We start from the raw sequence: 19,022 nt of genomic DNA, 5'->3' as shown, positions 1-19,022 counted from the left end.
AGTTTCCTGGAAGAGAGGGGCTTAGGAGGAGTACTGGCTGTGCAATATAAATCTCTCTGGAGTTGTGGTTACAGCCCTACCAAGTACATTGTTGGTATAGTTTCTTAGCTCGCCATGATGGTTTACTCCTCAAGTATATCCTCTGCTGTTAATCCTGTAGATTAGAAGGGCTCTCTGCTGCATTCTCAGGATTATTTTGGGTGTGATTAGCAGAGTGGGTATTTTTCTTGGTAAGTACTGGTTCTCCCACATAGCCTGCAGGCTAATGGTACATACACAAGTTGTGTATTTTGTTAGCCAATCAAACATTCTCCTTATATGTAAATGTAGGAACATACCAACAGTGCTATACTCCTTAACAGGGTTGTTTCAGAGGAGTGTGGCTGTACCTAAATCATTTTCCATACACCCTGGTCTGTGTAGCAGCTCCTGCAGGGAAAATGGGTAAACTCTTATAGGGATATGTGTATTACAAGGTATAATTTGTTTCCCAAACACTGAGAAGAGTTTTTTTATTTTATTGCTTTACTTGGATGGCGCAATAGGGCGTCACACAAATTTTGCTTTTGGAGGTCTTCTGTAAGTCACATCTCTTGATGCCGGGAAACGATTGTCCAGCTACCGCTCCTTTTCTCTCTTAGTGAGTAGATCGGTTGGGGCGCATAGCCGGGGTTCTATCAGAATTTGCTACATTCTCAGCTTCCACTCTTCTCTTCAGCATTCTCATGTCAGTAAGTCCGACATCAGGGGAGCTCCTATCGCACCACAGATGTTTGGGGAGAGTGCAGAGTGGGAAAGTTCAGCCCTTCCCACCAGTACTGGTCTGCAAGAGATTTGACAGTTTCAGGGACTGTCTTTGGGGGATTTACAGAGCAGCACTTGTATTTAGCTTTTCCCCTCATGGTTTATATACGAATTCTTCATTATGTTTTTCATCATTTGCCCCTGTCATGCCTGAGTGGTATAACTTATTCAAATTATCAAAGGGGGTGGTTTGTGATGGAGGATGTGATCTCATAACATTATTGACATGTCCCTGGGTGGTGCAGGGATGAAATTTTAAATATAATTATTTTATGCAGCTTGGGAGTTATTGTTGTCATGGAGCAGACTGGAGCTACTACTATACGTTTAGCTCGGTACAATAAGAGTAATGTACCAGGGCATACATTTAGTACATGGATTAGCTGTTATTCTTTCCAATCATCTGTAATCATTGTGATTAACTGATTTTTGTACTAGTGCACCTGCATATATAGTTTAGGAATTTTCTTCTCTGCCATTCTAGCCAAGGCTAAATCAATATAATTAATGGGAATTTCTGTTAATGAACTGATGTTTATTGCAACTCATTCCATTTTTCTTACAGCCATTGTGAATATAATCAGTACTGTGTTATATGGTACTTTCATTATGACAGACCCCGAATATTTGCCTGCAAAATGGTTCTGTCTGGATACATACTACTGTGTCTATCTAATTTCTGTATTGTAAGTTTAGCCTATACCACAGTAATTGTGCAGGTAATAACACAATATCTGTTTTGCAGTTATGGAGTATACCGTAGTATCTGTTTTTATATTGCTTTGCAGGTCTAGTGTCTGCTGGATCTGTATTGCAATTAGTATATACTGCATATCTGCTTTAATTATGTTTTGCAGTTATAGGTATACCGCAGTATCTGTTTTTAATATGCACTGCAGTTCTAGTGTGTTCCACAATATCTGCTGAAATTTGTATTGTAGTTCTAGTGTATACTGTATAGCTGCTTTAACCTGTACTGCAGTTCTAGTGTATACATCAGTATCTGTTTTTATATTGCATTGCAGTTCTAGTCAGTGATGTGTGGTGAGGTCAGAGGCTAGTGAGGCACTAGATATAATAAACCTGAGAAACACATATACCGCGGGCCACAAGTACCCCCAACAGGGCAGGTTTTAATTATAGCTGAACCAGTGCATACCTCAATATGCAGCTGCACAGCACAGTTCATACTTAACAGGTGGAAGGCTGGAACCAAAAATAAATAAATACTTAGTTAACATAATTATAACCGCATCCTCCAGGGCAGTGACACTAGGCACTGGGGCAGGTTAACAGCTCTCTGAGTCCTAGGCAGCTCGGCTGAGTCGAGACTCGGCAGTGGCAACGCAACTTGCACTCAATTCGTCTACTGCAACAATGCAATGTAAAATAGGAAATTGGTTATGGATAGTATTTAAAGCATATTTGTCAGATACTATCTAGCATGCCACTTGCTAGAAATAAAAACGTAGCTAACTGCGCTTTATAGTAAAACCTGAGATTTTTTTTTTTGTTGTTGCATAAGGAGATAAAGTGGTACTTATTTATTTGCTTCCAGACTTCCACCTGTCATTAAATGCAAACTGTGCTGTGCAACTGCATATTGAGGTGTTTGAGTATCCAAGGAATTTCTGACAAAAAATTCAGCCTGACAAAGCTCTGAAATTGTGCAGATGCTAACATTTAAAGAGACACTAAACCCCACATTTTTCTTTTAGGATTTAGGTAGATAATACGATTTTTAACAACATTCCAATTTACTTCTATTATCTAATTTGCTTCATTTTTTAGATATCCATTGTTGAAGAAATAGCAATGCACATGGGTGAGCCAATTACACAAGGCATTACATGGGCAGCCTCCAATCAGCAACTACTGAGCCTATCTAGATATGCTTTTCAGCAAAGGATATCAAGATAATGAAGCAAATTAGATTATTGAAGTAAATTAGAAAGTTGTTTAAAATGTCATGCTCTTTCTAAATCATGAAAGAAAAAAATTGTGTTGCATGTCCCTTTAAATTATGGTCTCTAATAATGGCTGTTGGCATTAGCAGAGTGCTTAATACAATTATATAAGTAAAGCAGCCACGATTATATGGATATCAAAGGTTCATGCTGTGATGTTAGAAATATCTCACATCATAGCTTGAACCTTTGATATCCATATAATGGTGTCTGATTTACTTATATCATTTTATTAAGCAATCTGCTAATGCTAACAGCTATTATTAGAGACCATAATTTAAATGTTAGAATATCTCACATGATGTGAGATATTCTAACATTTAAATTATGGTCTCTAATTACAGAACAGGCTACACAGGGGCTCATATGCAACAAATACCAATAAATCTTGCACCTAAACCCTAGATTTACTAAGAGCAGAAGTGAAGACTTGTAGCCTCATGCCTGGGGAAACATAAACTTCACCTCATACACCCAGCAATAAGTGAATTTTTAACTTTTACACTGTTTAACTTTTCATTGAAAAAAGGAGTTGCCAGACCTGCAGGAAAGCTGCACTATTCTGATCTGAGAAGAGATGAGTTGGAGCCTAGTTGCAATATAACTTTTTATTCAGGTTAGCCAAGAGTTGTCTTTAAAAATGACCATAGCTTACACTGTATGTTAACAGGATGGGTTAAGTTTTGATTTCTCCAACATTGGTGTGTCCGGTCCACGGCGTCATCCTTACTTGTGGGAATATCTCTTCCCCAACAGGAAATGGCAAAGAGTCCCAGCAAAGCTGGCCATATAGTCCCTCCTAGGCTCCGCCCACCCCAGTCATTCTCTTTGCCGTTGCACAGGCAACATCTCCACGGAGATGGTTAAGAGTTTTTTGGTGTTTAAATGTAGTTTTTTATTCTTCTATCAAGTGTTTGTTATTTTAAAATAGTGCTGGTATGTACTATTTACTCTGAAACAGAAAAGGATGAAGATTTCTGTTTGTGAGAGGAAGATGATTTTAGCAGACAGTAACTAAAATCGATTGCTGTTTCCACATAGGACTGTTGAGATGAAGTAACTTCAGTTGGGGGAAACAGTTAGCAGACTTTTCTGCTTAAGGTATGACTAGCCATATTTCTAACAAGACCATGTAATGCTGGAAGGCTGTCATTTCCCCTCATGGGGACCGGTAAGCCATTTTCTTAGTCAAGCAAACAGAATAAAGGGCTTAATATGGGCTATAAAACTGGTAGACACTTTTATGGGCTAAATCGATTGCTTTATTTGGGCATTTTATACATGTTTATGCTGATAATTCACATTTATAAACTTGGGGAACGTTTTTTAACGGCAGGCACTATGTTAGACACCTTTTCCAGTCAGGGAGGGCCTTCCCAGTTGTAGGCTGAGCCTCATTTTCGCGCCATTACTGCGCAGTTGTTTTTTGAGAGCAAGACATGCAGATGCATGTGTGAGGATCTGAAAGTAGCTGGAAAAGTTTCTAGAAGGCGTCACTTGGTATCGTATTCCCCTCTGGGCTTGGTTAGGTCACAGCAAAGGCTATAGCTGGGACTGTATAGGGGTTACATTTGTAAACGGCTCCGGTTCCGTTATTTTAAGGGTTAAAGCTCTGAAAATTGGTGTGCAATACTCTTAATGCTTTAAGACACTGTGGTGAAATTTTGGTAATTTGAACAATTCCTTCATACTTTTTCACATATTCAGTAATAAAGTGTTTTCTGTTTAAAATTTAAAGAGACAGTAACGGTTTTGTTTTAAAACGTTTTTTGTACTTTATTGACAAGTTTAAGCCTGTTTAACATGTCTGTGCCTTCGGATAAGCTATGTTCTATATGTATGAAAGCCAATGTGTCTCCCCATTTAAATTTGTGTGATAATTGTGCCATAGCGTCCAAACAAAGTAAGGACAGTACTGCCACAGATAATGAAATTGCCCAAGATGATTCCTCAGATGAGGGGAGTAAACATGATACTACATCATCTCCTACTGTGTCTACACCAGTTTTGCCCACGCAGGAGGCCCCTAGTACATCTAGCGCGCCAATGCTTTTTACCATGCAACAATTGACGGCTGTAATGGATAACTCCATAGCAAATATTTTATCCAAAATGCCTACATATCAGAGAAAGCGCGATTGCTCTGTTTTAAACACTGAAGAGCAGGTGGGCGCTGATGATAATTGTTCTGTCATACCCTCACACCAATCTGAAGGGGCCATGAGGGAGGTTTTGTCAGATGGGGAAATTTCAGATTCAGGAAAAATTTCTCAACAGGCTGAACCTGATGTTGTGACATTTAAATTTAAATTAGAACATCTCCGCGCACTGCTTAAGGAGGTGTTATCTACTCTGGATGATTGTGACAACTTGGTCATTCCAGAGAAATTATGCAAGATGGATAAGTTCCTAGAGGTTCCGGTGCACCCCGACGTTTTTCCTATACCCAAGCGGGTGGCGGACATAGTGAATAAGGAGTGGGAAAAGCCTGGCATACCTTTTGTCCCCCCCCCCCCCCTATATTTAAGAAATTATTTCCTATGGTCGACCCCAGAAAGGACTTATGGCAGACAGTCCCTAAGGTCGAGGGGGCAGTTTCTACTCTAAACAAGCGCACTACTATTCCTATCGAGGATAGTTGTGCTTTCAAAGATCCTATGGATAAAAAATTGGAGGGTTTGCTTAAAAAGATTTTTGTACAGCAAGGTTACCTTCTACAACCCATTTCGTGCATTGTTCCTGTCACTACAGCAGCGTGGTTCTGGTTCGAGGAACTAGAAAAGTCGCTCAGTAGAGAGACTCCATATGAGGAGGTTATGGACAGAGTTCACGCACTTAAGTTGGCTAACTCTCTTTTATTTTAGATGCCGCTTTGCAATTAGCTAGATTAGCGGCGAAAAATTCAGGGTTTGCAATTGTGGCGCGCAGAGCGCTTTGGCTAAAGTCTTGGTCAGCGGATGTGTCATCCAAGACAAAATTGCTTAACATCCCTTTCAAAGGTAAAACTCTATTTGGACCAGAATTGAAAGAGATTATCTCAGACATCACTGGGGGAAAGGACCACGCCCTTCCACAAGATAGGCCTTTCAAGGCCAAGAATAAGTCTAATTTTCGTTCCTTTCGCAATTTCAGGAACGGACCGGCCTCTAATTCTGCATCCTCTAAGCAAGAGGGTAATGCCTCACAACCCAAACCAGCCTGGAAACCGATGCAATGCTGGAACAAGGGTAAGCAGGCCAAGAAGCCTGCTGCTGCTAACAAAACAGCATGAAGGAGTAGCCCCCGATCCGGGACCGGATCTAGTAGGGGGCAGACTCTCTATCTTTGCTCAGGCTTGGGCAAGAGATGTTCAGGATCCCTGGGCACTAGAAATAGTTTCTCAGGGTTATCTTCTGGAATTCAGGGAACTACCCCCAAGGGGAAGGTTCCACATTTCTCACTTATCCTTAAACCAAATAAAGAGACAGGCGTTCTTACATTGTGTAGAAGACCTGTTAAAGATGGGAGTGATACACCCAGTTCCAATAAAGGAACAAGGAATGGGATTTTATTCAAATCTGTTCGTAGTTCCCAAAAAAGAGGGAACTTTCAGACCAATTTTGGATTTGAAGATCCTAAACAAATTTCTCAGGGTACCATCGTTCAAGATGGAAACCATTCAAACGATTCTACCCACTATCCAGGAAGGTCAATTTATGACTACCGTGGATCTAAAGGATGCGTACCTACATATTCCTATCCACAAAGAACATCATCAGTTCCTTTCTGGACAAACATTTCCAGTTTGTGGCCCTCCCATTCGGGTTAGCCACTGCTCCAAGGATTTTCACAAAGGTACTAGGGTCCCTTCTAGCGGTTCTAAGACTGAGGGGCATTGCAGTAGTACCTTACTTGGACGACATTCTAATACAAGCATCGTCCCTGTCAAAAGCAAAGGCTCATACAGACATCGTTCTGGCCTTTCTCAGATCACACGGATGGAAGGTGAACATAGAAAAAAGTTCTCTGTCTTTAACAAGAGTTCCCTTCTTGGGAACAATAATAGATTCCTTAGAAATGAGGATTTTTCTGACAGAGGTCAGAAAGTCAAAACTTCTAAGCACTTGTCAAGTTCTTCATTCTGTTCCACGTCCTTCCATAGCGCAGTGCATGGAAGTAGTAGGGTTGATGTTTGCAGCAATGGACATAGTTCCTTTTGCACAAATTCATCTAAGACCATTACAACTGTGCATGCTCAAACAGTGGAATGGGGACTATACAGACTTGTCTCCAATGATTCAAATAGATCAGAAGACCAGAGATTCACTCCGTTGGTGGCTGACCCTGGACCATCTATCCCAGGGAATGAGCTTCCGCAGACCAGAGTGGGTCATTGTCACGACCGACGCCAGTCTAGTGGGCTGGGGCGCGGTCTGGGAATCCCTGAAAGCTCAGGGACTATGGTCTCGGGAAGAGTCTCTTCTCCCGATAAACATTCTGGAACTAAGAGTGATCTTCAATGCTCTCAGGGCTTGGCCTCAGCTAGAAAAGGCCAGATTCATAAGATTCCAATCAGACAACATGACGACCGTTGCGTATATCAATCATCAGGGGGGAACAAGGAGTTCCCTGGCGATGAAAGAAGTGACCAAAATAATTCAATGGGCGGAGGATCACTCCTGCCACCTATCTGCGATCCACATCCCAGGTGTGGAAAACTGGGAAGCGGATTATCTGAGTCGTCAGACATTCCATCCTGTGGAGTGGGAACTCCACCCGGAGATCTTTGCCCAACTAACTCAATTATGGGGCATTCCAGACATGGATCTGATGGCGTCTCGTCAGAACTTCAAGGTTACTTGCTACGGGTCCAGATCCAGGGATCCCAAGGCGACTCTAGTAGATGCACTAGTAGCACCTTGGACCTTCAACCTAGCTTATGTATTTCTCATTCCCAGGCTGGTAGCCAGGATCAAACAGGAGAGGGCCTCGGTGATCTTGATAGCTCCTATCAAGATCACCAGGTCTGCATACCAAGTCCTGCGTGGCCACGCAGGACTTGGTATGCAGACCTGGTGAATATGTCATCGGTTCCACCATGGAAGCTACCTTTTGAGACAGGACCTTCTTGTTCAGGGTCCATTCGAACATCCAAATCTGGTCTCCCTCCAGCTGACGGCTTGGAGATTGAACGCTTGATTCTATCAAAGCGTGGGTTTTCAGATTCTGTGATAGATACTCTGGTTCAGGCCAGAAAACCGGTAACGAGAAAGATTTACCATAAAATATGGAAAAGATATATCTGTTGGTGTGAATCCAAAGGATTCCCATGGAATAAGATAAAAATTCCTAAGATTCTCTCCTTTCTACAAGAAGGTTTGGAGAAAGGATTATCTGCAAGTTCTCTAAAGGGACAGATCTCTGCTTTATCTGTCTTACTACACAAAGGACTGGCAGCTTTGCCAGATGTTCAAGCATTTGTTCAGGCTCTGGTTAGGATCAAGCCTGTTTACAGACCTTTGACTCCTCCCTGGAGTCTAAATCTAGTTCTTTCAGTTCTTCAAGGGGTTCCGTTTGAACCTTTACATTCCATAGATATTAAGTTACTATCTTTGAAAGTTTTGTTTTTGGTTGCTATTTCTTCTGCTAGAAGAGTTTCAGAGTTATCTGCTCTGCAGTGTTCTCCGCCCTATCTGGTGTTCCATGCAGATAAGGTGGTTTTGCGTACTAAGCCTGGTTTTCTTCCAAAGGTTGTTTCTAACCAGAATATTAACCAGGAGATAGTTGTACCTTCTTTATGACCGAATCCAGTTTCAAAGAAGGAACGTTTGTTACACAATTTGGACGTAGTCCGTGCTCTAAAATTCTATTTAGAGGCTACAAAAGATTTCAGACAAACATCTTATTTGTTTGTTGTCTATTCTGGTAAAAGGAGAGGTCAAAAAGCGACTTCTTACCTCTCTTTCCTTTTGGCTTAAAAGCATCATCCGATTGGCTTATGAGACTGCCGGACGGCAGCCTCCTAAAAGAATCACAGCTCACTCCACTAGGGCTGTGGCTTCCACATGGGCCTTCAAGAACGAGGCTTCTGTTGACCAGATATGTAAGGCAGAGACTTGGTCTTCACTGCACACTTTTGCCAAATTTTACAAATTTGATACTTTTGCTTCTTCGGAGGCTATTTTTGGGAGAAAGGTTTTGCAAGCCGTGGTGCCTTCCGTTTAGGTAACCTGATTTGCTCCCTCCCTTCATCCGTGTCCTAAAGCTTTGGTATTGGTTCCCACAAGTAAGGATGACGCTGTGGACCGGACACACCAATGTTGGAGAAAACAGAATTTATGCTTACCTGATAAATTACTTTCTCCAACGGTGTGTCCGGTCCACGGCCCGCCCTGGTTTTTTAATCAGGTCTGATGAATTATTTTCTCTAACTACAGTCACCACGGTACCATATGGTTTCTCCTATATTTTTCCTCCTGTCCGTCGGTCGAATGACTGGGGTGGGCGGAGCCTAGGAGGGACTATATGGCCAGCTTTGCTGGGACTCTTTGCCATTTCCTGTTGGGGAAGAGATATTCCCACAAGTAAGGATGACGCCGTGGACTGGACACACCGTTGGAGAAAGTAATTTATCAGGTAAGCATAAATTCTGTTTTTGAAATGTTTACATGAACGGGGGTAGCTTATGTAGCCATGTGGAACACAAATATGCTGCGACATAGATAAGTAAATAAAATAATCTATAAGCCACTGTTTTCTATATTCTATCTACTTCTCTACAGAATATGCTTGTATTACCTAAAGAATAAAAACTTACTATCAGTCATGTATAGACATGATATAGTTTTTCATCACAAATATTCTGAACATGTCTAAAATAATAGCTGTTAGTTAGCATTAGCAGATTGCATTGCTTAATAAAATTTATATAAGTAAATCAGCCACCATTATATGGATATCAAAGGTTCATGCTGTGATGTGAGATATTCTAACATCACAGCATGAACCTTTGATATCCATAATGGTGGCTGTTTACTTATATCATTTTATTAAGCAATGAAATCTGCTTGCTAACAGTCACTTACACTAACTGGCTCAGCTAATAGTGCTTAAAGTTAAAAGGCAATAAGGCATAATATACTTTGCTTAAATTGCTGGTAATGGGCACTGGGTGTGGGCAGCTGATCTCCGGAGTCCACTAAACACCACAAGTCTGACCGCAACTGGCTGGTAGCACCCTCTCACTCTCTCTGTCAGCTCTCTCCTGCTGCAACAACACAGTGATGGCCGTGTCTCTCACTCACTACTAGTACTGTTGTCCGACCGGCGGCAACGACACAGGACACACACTGACACACATGAGGATTTGGCAATCTGCAGCATTGCAGCTCCCTCCTGCTGAGAAGGGTCTAGCTGCAGACTAGAGCTCCACTCTAGACAGGAAACATGTGACCTCCACTCAAAGCTTTTTTTTTTTCTTTTTTTTTAAACTTTAATGTAACAAACAACCTATAGACAATCATTCTGAAAACGAAACATTTTGCAGCTTTCTTGTTCTTCTTAATGTGCACTCACAGTGGTTACCTTATAAATGACAATCAGCATAAACCACTGTGAGTGCACATTAAGATGAACAAGAAAACTGCAAAATGTTTCGTTTTCAGAATGATTGTGTATAGGTTGTTTGTTACATTAAAGTTGATTAAAAAAAAAAAAAGCTTTGAGTGTAGGTCACATGTTTCCTGTCTAGAGTGGAGCTCCAGTCTGCAGCTAGACTACTTTGCTCCTGCTTCACTACTGGTCCCGCTAATGCCAGACACTATCAGTGCGTGCAACGTCACTCATATCCAAGCTCGGCACCCCTGCCAGGCAGCGCTGATAGCTGATTGGCTATCTGAATTAGCTCCATCATAGAGGCGGTTTTGAGAAACGCCTCTATTGGAGCGTGGTATGGGCCCGGTGAGATACCACTGGGTGGCGCTAGCTCATAGTGAGCTAAGAACACTATATAGCATCCATGTTGCCTCTTATTACTGCACGTCACCTAGTGTATCCCACAAGGTCTATTGGAATTTTGGGTTACAGTTCTAGAGTGTTCCACAGTATTAAATTACATAGGCAAGTCTAGTGCTTATCACAGTGCCTGCTTAACTTCCATTTTGCAGATTTAGTATATGCCACAATATCTGTCACATCTTTACTCCAGCTCTAGTGTATTCTGCAGTATTGTACGGCAGGTTTACTATATTTTTACAATTTTTCTTTTGCAGTACTTGTGTAGTTCATAACGGTCTTCTCAGGCGTTGCAGGTTTGGTGTTTTCCACAGTACCTGCTACTATCCTGTTATTGCCCTCTATCCTGTTATTGCCATACAATAGTATATTTTCCTTGTGAGTGCATACTGCAGTATTTTCCACTGCTGAGTCTGTGCAATAGTATACTTTTATTTGTGTGGATATTACAGTATGTGTCCATATTTTGTTCTACTGTTATTTATTGCCGTGCAGTAGTTATACTTCTTTGTGAGCGGATTCTTCAGTATTTCCTATATTGTGTACTTCTGCTTTTTGTTCCGTGCAATACTATATTTGTATTTGTGCAATACTGCTACAGTACGCTCCATATCTGGTACTACTGTTAATTAAGTTGTGCAATAGAATTCCTTTATTGGTATAAGGACAGTGTCACATTTCTTATACTACTGTTATAAATTGCTGTACCTTGGTATACTTATTATGGAAAGTGCATTTTACAGGATATTCATATATTTGAGTTCCTGTCATTTATGATGTACAGTTGAGGTTCCGGATTTCTTGCACTTTCCCAAGGAATGTATGAAACGTCTATATTTTCCATCTTCAGAGTCTCTCTTAATGATTCAGGTGGTGCATGCAATTTTAAACAACTTTCCAATTTACTCCCATTAACCAGATGTGCTCAGCCTTTTTATGTTGACTCTTTTTGAGTCACCAATCTCCTACTGAGCATGTACAAGAATTTTCAGAATATACATTTATGCATTTGTGATTGGCTAATGGCTGTCACATGATGCAGTCGGAGTGGAAATAGGCATAACTTTGAAATGTACTACTCTTTTGAAGTTCAGACTAGGTGTTGCATTGTCTTATTATGCAGTTGTGAATTATGCAAATCTACTTCATTGTGCTTCACTAGACCGTGTTGGAGCACCTGGGAATGTCTCTGCATGGTTCGGACCCCTTGGAGCGTAGACCTTAAGATTGTATTATTTCTCCATTTTAGGACACTCTTGCAGACAGGAATCTTTATATCGCCTTACTCAGCCTAGTAATGGCTGTGTCAGTATGGTTTGTAGTCCAAGAAATTCCCTTTTGTTTAAGTACCTCTAGTAGGATTTCCGTAAATTTTGCTAGCTAAGCGTAATTTTATTCTGTTATCCGTTTTGCTTATCTCATATCAAGGGAGCACTTCTGGGGCTCTACAGAATGTTTGTTGCCAGAAGGGTTGGATAGATAGGCTTTTTCTAAATTTCAGTGTCTAAACTTATCGGTTTAGAGATTGACCTCTTTTCGACGGAGTTGTGCCTGTCTCAGTGTTATAATTATTTCAGGCCTGTTCTGGTCTCTGTACATATTCCATAAAAAGTGGAAATGTGTCTCTCTTTCCAGGTACAAAGTTCGGAGATATGCGTAGCATTCTGTAGCATACTCAAATATTTCCATTCCTTCAGGATGTAGTTGCTAAGGGCTTATTATAGTCCAGCATTATAGGTTTTTGTTCAGGTCAATTGGACCTGTAGTTAGGCCTGTTTTTCCTTTTGGAGTTTTGAATAGGGTTATTCAGGGTTCATAATATCCACACTTTGTCTCTATGCATAACCTAGATATTCTAGTTCTGCTCTTCATTCTGGGGATTTGCAGAATGTGGTTTTTAGTAGAACAAGTTGTCAGGTCATTGTTTTGCTAATTTTATTTTCATTATATTGGGTTTTGGAAAGGAAAGTTTTCAGGAGATGGTTTATGGTAGTTAAGTGCCTGCCTTTTTTTGCTTTCCCACCTGTTCTCATTGGTGGACTCCTTAGCTTAGGTATGGGTTCCCATGAGTAAGGATTTTATGGACTCTTACCACCTAGAAAGAAAAAATAATTTATGCTTACCTAATAAATTCCTTTTCTTTCTTGGTGGTAAGAGTCCACAAACCCGCCCATTTATTCTTAATTGGTAGGAGCACCTCTTCACCCTACTGTCTTTCTTACTACTTCCTCACCTCCTTGGCTATGCGTATTACTGGGAAAGAGAGGGAAGTATGAGGGATACTTAAAGCTTTGTTGTGGGGTGACTTTGCCTCCTACTGGTTGCCAGGAAGTAAATTCCCACGAGTAAGGATTGTGTGGACCCTTATCTACAAGAAAAACGGAATTTATCAAGTAAGCATAAATTATGGGGGGGGGGGGGGGTTAGAGCATACCTAAGTAGATAGCGTGCATATGCATGGAGTGCTGCATGGCAGAAAACACTGCTGCTATCTAGTGCTTTAGCAAATTTATAACATTGTTTTCTTGCATAATTCTTGCTGCATAGGTCTCCAGACGCGCATGTAAATTAGAAACTATTTTTAAAATTGTACACTATCCGTCATAGAAGGGGAAAAGAGTTGGGTATCGTGTCCCTTTTTTAAAGTTCCCAAAAAAAATTTTGTAAACTGTGTGTCCTGCATTTTGTGCAAACACTTAAAGGGACACTGAACTCAAATTTTTTTCTTTTGTGATTCAGATAGAGCATGACATTTTAAGCAATTCTAATTTACTCCTATTATCAAATTTTCTTCATTCTCTTGGAATCTTTATTTGAAATGCAAGAATGTAAGTTTAGATGCCGGCCCATTTTTGGTGAACAACCTAGGTTGTCCTTGCTGATTGGTGGATAAATTCATCCACCAATCAAAAACTGCTGTCCAGAGTTCTGAACCAAGAAAAAAGCTTCGATGCCTTCTTTTTTATATAATGATAGCAAGAGAACGAATAACAATTGATAATAGGAGTAAATTAGAAAGTTGCTTAAAATTACATGCTCTATCTGAATCACAAAAGAAAAAAAATTGGGTTCAGTATCCCTTTTAAAGGGACAGTCTAGTCAACAATACACTTTCATTATTCAGATAGAACATGTAATTTTAAACAACTTTCCAATTTACTTTTATCATCAAATGTGCTTTGTTCTCTTGGTATTAGTTGAAAGCTAAACCTAGGTAGGCTCATATGCCAATTTGTAAGCCCTTGAAGGCTGCCTCTTATCTGAATTATTTTTTTTATTGCTTTTCACAATAGGGGAGTTCTAGTTCATGGGAGCCATATAGATCACATTCAGCTCACGCTCTGGGAATTAAGAGTTAGCACAACACAGCATTAATTGACTAAAATGCAAGTCAATAGATAATAAATAAAAAATAAAAAAGTCATGTGATCAGGGGGCTGTCAGAAGATGCTGAGATACAAGGTAATCACAGAGGTAAAAAGTATAAAATAACAGTGTTAGTTATGCAAAACTGGGGAATGGGTAATAAAGGGATTATCTATATTTTAAAACGATAACAATTCTTGTGTAGACTGTCCCTTTTAAAAGCTTTTTAAAGGGATAGAAAGGTGAAAATACAAATGTACATGGGTCAATTTCAAAGTGAAATAGAAGCATTTTTGCAATATACTTCCATTAGCAAAAATGCTTCTATTAAAAGTCATAACTGTTTTTCTGTGGCATATGTACATATGCTGTTAGGGCCCATACACCGGGATTCAAACACCACACCTTCTTAGAGTCAGCAGTGGCTTGTATGACAACAATTACATTTTCACAGAAGCAATACACACCATCACCTGCACTCTGAGCAGAAATGGTGTTTGAATACTGGTGCACAGCCCTTACAGGATATGTGCGTATGCCACTGAATAAAATAACTTTCACTAGAAGTATTTTTGCTAATTAAATAATTTGCAACATACATAAATAATTTGCAGCATACTTACAACTGAAATGCACCCATATACATTCATTTTGACCTTTCCATCCCTTTAAAAATTTAAGATCCAATGTTGATAGCTATGAAGTATTGATAGACATCCTTTTTGCATATTACCTAGAGGAAACAGGGCCTGAATTATGGCAGCAACACTTAAAATGCCGTTTAGTGTAAGATAGAGGGAGAGAGAGAAATATGAAAATGTTGTAAAGTTTTACCATAAGCTCCAAAATATTGTCTGTTATGTTGCACAGGGACTCCCTGTTACTCATTAGCACTAACAAGAATGCATTCTGCAGATAGCTCCTGTAAATATTATTTCTATTTGTTTGTTGTTGTGTGGTTTTTTTTTTTTTTGGTTTTTTTTTAATGAGTCATTTGCATTTTGAAAGTTATAACAATAACAATATTTTTATAGCACCTACAAGTTAAAGCAGGCTTGTTTGTGCCCCACTGATTACAGGCTACACAAATGCTCCCTTTAGCATAAAATGTGCAATATCCCTGAATAATCTGAACTTTTACATTTTTAAAGATGTTTTATTATGCATTTAGTTTATAAATAAATGGAATTATTTTGCATATAATACAATTTTTTGTTTGTTTAATTAGGAGGAAATGTTTAAAACCACGTCCGCATCACAGGAAGCTTCATCTTTCCACAGCACTAGATTGTTCCAAAAAAGACCAAGCCACTTCAATGTCCCACATCAATTTAATTAGTCCTGTTCACATGGAGATGGTATCTTCTAGTGGTGAGGCAGATATGCACACCCCGATGCTTAAGCCTTCATATAGTACCTCAAGGGAATTTAGCTCAAGGGAAGAGCTGCTTTCTCGTCAAGATCAAAAGAGCAGAATGTCTTTAGATAACCTGACTCCAAGTGCAACTTTGAGACAAGTTTACAATAAATCTATAGATCAATTTCTCTTGAATTCAAGGAAGTCGGCAGAAATATCTGATAGATTTGAGCCCCCCATGAAAGAGGAATATCGTAGGAGTTATAATTCTGTGGTATGTCAGCCTTTATTTGAAAACAAGGACAAAGACCTATCCTCTACCCATATGTCAGGAAGCAAACCAAGTATTCAGGAACAAATGCACCCAATGCCTTCCGCTCCTGATCTAGAGCAGCTAGACCGACGGCCTAGTGAATGTATGATGTCACGATCGGTTGATCATCTTGAAAGGCCAACCTCTTTTCCAAGGCCAGGCCAGCTCATCTGCTACAATTCTGTTGACCAAGTGAATGACAGTGTTTACAGAAATATTTTACCCACCCTAGTAATTCCAGCTCACTACATGAAGCTACCAGGAGAACATCCATTTGTTAGCCAGCAGTTGATTGTTTCAGCAGACCAACAGTTTGAAATTGAAAGACTACAGGCTGAGCTATCCAAGTCTCATCCACAGCATACAGTGCATTCTCAACAGATGTCATCTGCACAATTAGGTTCCCAAGCAATATCGCAGCAACATTTACAAGATGGAGAAGGTGTTGAGTGGAGTGGCCAAAATGCTATGATGTCTGAATCTGTATCTATACCAGCTTCACTAAATGATGCTGCCATTGCTCAAATGAATGGTGAAGTCCAGCTTCTGACAGAAAAGGCATTGCTGGAGCTGGGTGGTGGGAGGCCAATGCCTCATCCTCGTGCATGGTTTGTGTCTTTAGATGGACGGACAAATGCACATATTAGACATTCATATATCGATCTCCAAAGAGCAGGAAGAAATGGAAGTAATGATGCCAGCTTGGATTCTGGTGTTGACATGAATGAACCAAAAGCTGGCAGAAAAGGAAGAGGTGAGAAATTTTCACTGCTGCAGCATCACCCATCTGCACAGCATCCAACATTACAGGAGCACCAGCCGCCAAATGACCAAAAGATGTCGGACAGTACAACTTATACTCAACTTGTTTATTTGGATGAAATGGACCAAAGTGGTAGTGAATGTGGAACAGCTGTCTGTAGCCCTGAGGATAGTAGGCCATTCATAGAGCCACCAGGAAGGAGGAGTGGTGGCCAGTTACCCAGCCTTGAGGAAGAGCCAATTAAAAGAACTGTGGACTCTTCACCAGTGCCATTAAACAGCCCTGAGCATGAATTTTCCATCAATGATGATTGTGCTGATGACCAAGGAGAAAACAAAAAAAGTCCTTGGCAAAAACGCGAAGAAAGACCTCTTTTGGCTTTTAAATGAAATGAGTTGTTCTAAATTCATCACAAAATGGAGTAAAAAATTGCCAAATATTCTTTCTTTGGAAATACTTTTTGGGGAGAGTGGTTTCTGCATAAGAAGGCAATCTGCCTCATGCCTGGGTGGGAGTTTGTTTTGAAGACATTTCAGTGGAGAAAATGAATCCTGGGATTGATTTTATGGACTTTTATTAAACAAAGGAACAGGTGATGGTTGGTTCTGTCCCAGAAATTTTGTTTTTATTTGATTGTAAAGTAATTGATGCTGTAGGACAACTTCTTGCTAGGTTCTGACCACTAACCTCCCAACCCGGGAGCATGTGATACATAAGTTATAGTTCTAAAACCAATTTATCAAATGTTTACGGTAAATCTACATTATACAGAAGAGCTGGCACATGGTGTCATAAAACGTACACATAATCTAAAAGGCTATGCATTGCTGCTTTTACACGAAGTGAAATTTTGCCTAGGCATTTGCTTTTATTTTGTTTGTGGCTGTACAAAATGTATCTTTCTCAGTATAACCTGCTTTTATTATTATTATTATTTTAAATAATTTTCCACATTTTGTAATGAGAAAAGCTATGATTAGTACCTCCTTGTATTTTTTTTTTTTTTTTCCATTTTCTTAAACCAAACGTAATATTGTCTGCTTAGTATCCACCAGATCTGGCCCCTAATCTCCAAGTGCCTTTTTTACAGTTGGAATAGCTTTCTTATTGCTTAATCCATTTGATTTTTATAGTTTACTTATTTTGAACTGCATGCACCATGGGTCCGTCCTGCTTCGCCTTTCTCCTTTCTGTACATTGTAGAGATCATTGTGTACTATAGATTATTTAGTAACTAGAATACATCTTGAGAACCACTTAGCAAACATACTCATAGATTTATGTAAATATGATTTTTCTTTTTGCTTTTAAAATGCTCTTTAATCTTGAATGGAAGAATGAAAATAGTGAGCAGAAAACAATAAACCTTAACATTATATACCATTCTTCTGAAGTGCTAGAATGACATTTTTGTGCATTCTCTTTAAAACTGCTTGGTTATACAAGAATTATAATTGAAATAAAACTTATAAAAACATACAATCTATTTCTAGTCTAGTGTTTTTGGGTGCATTTTACTAACATAATTGTGTAGTGTCTCTAAAGATTTTAAATGTTAGCATTTTAGTGCTCAAGCCAAGCAAGCTCTTACTAGAATTAACTTTCCACTGAATTGTGTGTATTTTATGTTTAATTTGTGCAAATTTTAGCCTTTTGAAATGCTGTCTTTGGCATTAAAATCATCTTTTTAAAGTTAAAATACTAAGGGCCTGATTACGAGTGGAGCGCTATTGTTGTGCACAAATGAAAGCGAAAACCCAATACAGTTCACGTGCAAAGTAAAAATTGCGCTCGTATTAGTTTAAACGTGATTGCTTGAGCGAAATTCAAGCTAACAGTCCTCAGGTTAGCGCGTCCTCAGAGCGGTGGTTAACTGTTTTGCGAAACACAATTGTGGCAAAACATATCAAAAATACATTACACAATACAGTTACACTCATAACATTATCTTTTAAAAAGTATTTTAAAATATTGCACAAAAGTTCTAAGCGCTCAAAGATATGAAATCTCAGGTGTAAGGAAAAAAGATTCAACATTGAGATACATACATATACATGTCTAAATTTGTGTGTGTATGTGTATACGTATGTATGTATATATACATACAGGGAGTGCAGAATTATTAGGCAAGTTGTATTTTTTGAGGATTAATTTTATTATTGAACAACAACCATGTTCTCAATGAACCCAAAAAACTCATTAATATCAAAGCTGAATATTTTTGGAAGTAGTTTTTAGTTTGTTTTTAGTTTTAGCTATTTTAGGGGGATATCTGTGTGTGCAGGTGACTATTACTGTGCATAATTATTAGGCAACTTAACAAAAAACAAATATATACCCATTTCAATTATTTATTTTTACCAGTGAAACCAATATAACATCTCAACATTCACAAATATACATTTCTGACATTCAAAAACAAAACAAAAACAAATCAGTGATCAATATAGCCACCTTTCT

General features: G+C 39.3%; 1 protein-coding gene across 3 annotated transcripts in view; it reads left to right on the top strand.

The window, feature by feature from the left end:
* The window catches only part of FAM171A1 (family with sequence similarity 171 member A1), a 265,449-nt gene extending 247,405 nt beyond the window's left edge, over positions 1 to 18,044 (top strand). For all 3 annotated transcript variants that reach the window (XM_053714011.1, XM_053714010.1, XM_053714012.1), the window contains one exon: positions 15,358 to 18,044. In XM_053714011.1, the coding sequence (XP_053569986.1) occupies positions 15,358 to 16,951 (1,594 nt within the window). In that variant the 3' untranslated portion in view covers positions 16,952 to 18,044. The remainder of the gene's footprint in view (positions 1 to 15,357) is intronic.
* The last annotated feature ends 978 nt before the right edge of the window (positions 18,045 to 19,022 follow it).

This window comes from Bombina bombina, chromosome 5 (genome assembly GCF_027579735.1).
Source record: "Bombina bombina isolate aBomBom1 chromosome 5, aBomBom1.pri, whole genome shotgun sequence".
NCBI lineage: Eukaryota > Metazoa > Chordata > Amphibia > Anura > Bombinatoridae > Bombina > Bombina bombina.
Note: the sequence above shows the minus strand (reverse complement) of the source record. Positions and strands in the feature narration are given on the sequence as shown.